Genomic DNA, 5,305 nt, shown 5'->3' with positions numbered 1-5,305 from the left:
TTTGACACCCCAGCCTTTCATGCTAATTCTATTATTGTAGGAAGTTTATGTGATTTCATATCACTAGAAATCGGTAATGTATAATAACCCTTTGGGCAAGAAACTGAATCCCCGCAGCAGCCACCGGGAAAATAATTACTTTCATATCAAAACTCTGCAGGAGCTGGCCGGGTCCCGTAGCCTGCAGCTCCTAACCTCGGATGGGAGGGGTGGGCACCGGGAGGCTATAAATGAATAAATTTGTTAAGCAATAAACACACACACGCACACACACAAAGAGGGCTTAAAGGAAAAAAAAAAAAAAAAAAAAAAAGGAAAAAAAATGCAAAAAGAGAGGGAAGAGTCACACAGCCAGACCAGGCGGCAGGGAGTTTTAGAGCCTTTATTTATCAAAAATTTTACATATATAAATATTCTTAGACATTTTTGCATTTTACAAGGGTTCTGAGGAGTTCCGTTGTTGTCGCGGTACAGTTTGTCACACCACAAAGTCCAGCTGCTGCTAAGCCTTAACAAACAATTTTCTTTTTTTTTTTTTACCCCGTTTTCTTTTTTTTTTTTTTTTCTCTCCTTTAAATATAAAACCCAAAAAGCTCTAACTGATCACCTGAATCGACCTGTGATAAACTCTAGGGAGACGAAGAGCCGCTCTCTCGGCTGCGCCGCCGCCTCCCGCGAGCTGCGGGCGCGGCGTGCGTGGGGTGAGCGGGGAAGCGCTTCCCCCCGTTTCTCACGGGTGACGGGCGCGGGGGGTGGCTGTGACGTTCTCGGCTACTTTTATTTTTGCCTTTTTTTTTTTTTTGTTCTATTTTACTTTCGTTTCAATTTTTTTTTTTTTTTTTTTTTTTTTTTTTTTTTTTGCCGCCCGGTCAGTCCATGTCCACCTCCTCGCCGTCGGCGGGGCCGCAGTCCGATCTGTCCCTGGCTGTGCTGGCGTCCCGCGCCCGGACCGGCGACTCGGGCCGGGGGAAGCTGCCGCCCTCCGCGGGGGCGGCCGCCGCCGGGTCACCGTGCGCGGCCGCGGAGCGGGGCGAGGCGCCGGCCGGCGCGGGGGGCACCGACCCCGCCGCGGTCGCCGCCGTGTCCGTGGAGCCGGGGCCGGGCTGAGCGCCCGCGGGAGCCGGCTCCGCGCCGCAGCCGGGCGGGCCGGGGTTGGCAGCGGGCAGCGGGGAGTCCCGGGGGGGCTGGCCGGCCTCGGGGCCCGGGCTGGCCTTGAGGGCGGTCTGCGGGACGAGGAAGCCCAGGGGCTGGGTGATGGGGTAGAGCAAGAAGTGTCCTTTGCCGATGAGGGTGCGGGGGGCGCAGGGCGGCAGGCTGGGGAAGTCCGGGGCGGCCTTGCGGCGGGGGGGCGAGTCGGAGAGAAGGCTCTCCACGCTGAACGGGTTGAGCTTGTGGAAGCTGCCGGCGCCGCGGGGCCCCCCCGCGCTCCCGCTGCCGTCCCCCGACGGGGCGGCCGCGCAGTCCTTGTCGGGCGGGCGCTGGAGCCGCCCGCTCCCGCTTCTTTGGCTGGGGTAGAAGGGCTCGGCCGTCTGGTCGCAGGTGCCGGGGGGCGGCTCGGAGGGGGCGGCGGCGGCGGGGAGCGGCGGATGGGGCGGCGGGGGCTGCCCGCGGGGTTTGGCCTCAGGCGGGGCGGGCGAGAGGCCCCCCCCGCCGCCGCTGTCGCTGTCGGAGCTGGGCGTGCTGTGGAGGGAGAGGGCGCTGGGCGAGTGAGGGTGGCGGCTTTGGCTTTTGAGCAGCTTCTTCTCGTGCTTTCTCTTCTTCTTCTCCATCTTCTCCAGCTCCTTCCGGGCGATCTCCTCGGGGTCCATGGGCTCCCCGCTGCACGTCGTGGGGTGGGAGTTGTGAGCCGGCCGCCCCGGGCCCTTCTTCGTGTTCTCTTTCTTTCTCCATTTGGCCCGGCGGTTTTGGAACCAGACCTACACACCGAACAACGAGAAGCAATTAACACCCAGCGCACCGGCCCCCCGCGGTGGCCAGGGCGGTGGGAGGGGGGCGGAGGGGAGAAGCGCAGCTCAGGCCTCCCTCGTCCACCCCTTCGAGGTGCCGGCAGCCCCCATCCACAGGACCGGGTCTCTGAGAGACGGAGAGCAGGGGAGGGGGCAGGAAGAGATATCCACACTTCTTTAACAGGGTAGGAAATAAAAAGACAAGGAGGGGGGGGGTTGCACACTCACGCACACACACGCTGCACCCTGCCCGCACCGGCGCCACGGAGAGGGGCAGGGATTACACAGCCCCCCGGTTCTTCCCCGTGGCCGAAGGGTACAGAAGCACCGATCGCTGGCCCGATTCCCCGCAGCAGCACGCAAAATGTGATAAACACAGCACAATAAGCGGCTGGAGGTGAGGGGGTGTGGGGGGGACACGACGGACGGTGCCTCGCCCAGACGTGCGGAGTTCGGACCTCCTGCCCCTCCCGGGAGACGGAGCAGAGGAGTTGCATCAGCCTAAAATGGGCTTCGGTTGGGTTTGTTATAGATAGATCATAGGAGAGAAATTAAATTAAATTAAATTAAAACCTCTCTGCTCCGGCCCTGCTCCTGCCTGCCTTGGCAGGTCCCCGGTGTCCCCGCAGCCCACGGGCACACGCGTCCCTCCTCGCCCCCGCGGCCCCTTGGGGCTGCTGGCAGCGCCTGTCCCGGCCGGACCACGACCCCAGCGCGGAAGCACCGCGGGAATACCGGTGCCCGATCCGGGCTCCTGCCCCCGGCCGGGCTCCGCAGGCTCCCCGAGCACGGCGAGAGGCGGCTCTGGGAGCCGGCGCGGGAGGGAAAGCGGCTGGAAGGACGCCGTGAAGCAAAGCCTACGGAGGAACCGCGGACAACGGCGCTGCCTCATCCCGGGGGGACCGTCCCCGGCTCCCGGGGTGGATTTAAGGACGCATTCCCCGCACACTCAGCCCACGCGAAGCCGCCCCCGCACGGCCGCGGGTCCCGGCAAGATGCGGGGCCGCAGCTCGGCCTCGCCGCCCGCTCGCAGCCACCGCGGCACAAACCAGCATCCCGCGATCCAGCAGCCACCCCGCATCCCCCCATCCACTTCCCATTTATTTTTTGGAAGATCCATTGGAGCAGATCGATGCTTCCCCATCCCGCACCGCCAAGGGCCTGAGCAGCTCGTTAAAATTAAGTTTTACAAGTTCCACTCGCTCTCGATGCACCTACGAGCTTTATTGACATTCTCCAGCATACCCTGGCCCGTGATTAAGCCTCATATTTGCATGCTAATTTTCTCGCCCTTGACTCATTTAAGAAAAATGTTTACAGTGGAAAAGCACACTAAAAAATGTTAAGGGAAACCAGGCTGGGTTGCCACTCTTCTCGTTTTGCAAGGTTAAAAAAATTAGGGCAGTAATAATAATAAAATAAACCAGCAAGACAGCAGTGCAAGACAGGGAACAAAAGGGCCGGGAGGCGCCGGGCTGCGGCCCAAGCGCACAGGGCCCGTCCCGGAGCGGGGATGCGGGTCCGAGGGGCCTCCCCGGGGACTGCTCGGCGCATGGAGAGGGCGGAGGGGAGTGGGGGGAGAAGAGGGGGGGACACGTTTTTTACCTGCACTCTGGACTCCACCAAGTCTAGCCTGAGAGCCAGAGCCTCTCGCATAAACACGTCCGGGTAATGACTCTCATTAAACGCCTTTTCCAGCTCCTCGAGCTGCCAGCCAGTAAAATTGGTGCGGGTTCGTCTTCTTTTACAGCCAGGACTTTCCTTGTCCGGGTCACCCGAGTCTGAAAAAGCAGAAATATCCTCAGGTCCCTGGGAGACAGGCCTTCTCCCCCCCTCCCTGCCATTCACAGGAGCCTTTTAACTTTTGTGCTCGGTAGCGTTGGTAAAAGAGCGGGATTATTCACACACCTGCGCTAAAAATGGGGAGGAACCCGATCTGCCCTCGCCTCCTCCGAAAATGTACTTTACAGAACATTTATTCCTGAAGGAAGCTCTCCACAGGCACTCAGCTGGCAGAGAGAGAGAGAGAAGTTCCAATATTTGCTCCAACCACCAAAGGTTTCATCAAAAAAATTAAAAGCCCCCCCCTCTTTCCCTTCCCCAGCCCCTCCGGAGCACCTGCGTGGGTCACAGCTCACGGCCCCGTTCCACGCGGGACCCCGAGCGCAGGGCGGCCCCTGGGCCTCCCGCAGACCCCCCGAGCACGGGCGGGCGTGGAGCTGGGATGTTCGCAGCCTCTCCGAGTACGTACAGCTCCAGGCTGGCGATTTTCAGCCCTGGCTGCACCTCCCCTAACGTTTTCCGCCAGGTGTGGAAATTAAGAAAAATAATAATAATAACAGTATTTTGTATTTAGTTGAGGTGCAGTGTGGGGCAGCTCCAGGATTAACCAGAAGGATGTTGGGGCGACAGAACGTTTTAATAGCTGAACAATAGCGGTGCCACAGGCCGATGGGGAGGGAAGGAGGGAGAGCGCTTCCTTTTGGTTAAATCGCATAAAAAAATAATTATTACCGCTCTTTATTTCCCCAACTGCATCGATTCCCCGTTATTAATTTTATTATTATCTTTTAATGGTATGATCCGAGCTGCCACACGATGAACTTTGGGGGAAGGCACCGGGCCGGGCCCGCTATTGTTCAGGGCACACGCGTGGCCCAGGTCCGGTGGGAACGGGGAATGCTCCCGGCACTCGGACCGGGGCCGTCCGGCTCCTCGGGGGGCCAGCACAGCCACCTACCCTCCCCCCCGAGACACCCCAAATTCGTAGGTAAGGATAGCGGGGCTACGAGGGTGCGGTGCTTTTCTTCCTCCGCGCTGACACGCTCCGGGCGGGGAGCGACGGTCGGGGCGCGGCGTGGGGGGACCGGGGGGACACACGCGACACGGGGCCGCTCCTACCTGCGAGCTTGAAGGGCTGGCTGTCCCCGCTCACTCCGCAGCCGGAGGGGATGAGCGGCGCCGGGTTGACCACAGAGGCGGCGCAGGAGCCGCTCAGTAATCCATCGATGGAGAAGGGCACGGAGGCGGCCGCCGACTGCAGCTGGTGCCCGGCCAGCTCGTAGACGTGGTGGTGCCCGAGCGGGTAAGGGAAACCCACCATCCCCCCGAACTGGGCATGAGGATGCTCCAGGATGCGGCTGTCCATCATGGGGGCGGCTCTAGGGCGGGGGGTGCCGGCGGGGCTGGGGGCGCTGGCGGCGGGGCGGCTGGGGCCGGGGGTGCTGCTGGCGGAGGAGGCGGCGCGGCGAGGGGCTCATGCTGCAGGGCGCCGGGCGCTTTAACTTTATCAACATCAGGCTCCCAATAATTAGCTCAGGCTGGGGGAATTTGGGACCAATAAGAAACGTTAATCGGTC

At 60.9% G+C, this 5,305-nt stretch overlaps 1 protein-coding gene across 1 annotated transcript; it reads right to left on the bottom strand.

Moving 5' to 3' along the window:
- Positions 1-869: 869 nt before the first annotated feature.
- UNCX (UNC homeobox) lies at positions 870-5,097 on the bottom strand (the record flags this gene model as incomplete). The annotated part of the gene is made up of 3 exons (XM_082292489.1): positions 870-1,916; positions 3,552-3,727; positions 4,848-5,097. 3 exons carry the CDS (start codon positions 5,095-5,097, stop codon positions 870-872), a joined length of 1,473 nt encoding a protein of 490 aa, XP_082148615.1.
- Between the last annotated feature and the right edge of the window lie 208 nt (positions 5,098-5,305).

This window comes from Coloeus monedula, assembly GCF_965178545.1.
Source record: "Coloeus monedula genome assembly, chromosome: 16".
Classification (NCBI taxonomy): Eukaryota; Metazoa; Chordata; class Aves; order Passeriformes; family Corvidae; genus Coloeus; species Coloeus monedula.
Note: the sequence above shows the minus strand (reverse complement) of the source record. Positions and strands in the feature narration are given on the sequence as shown.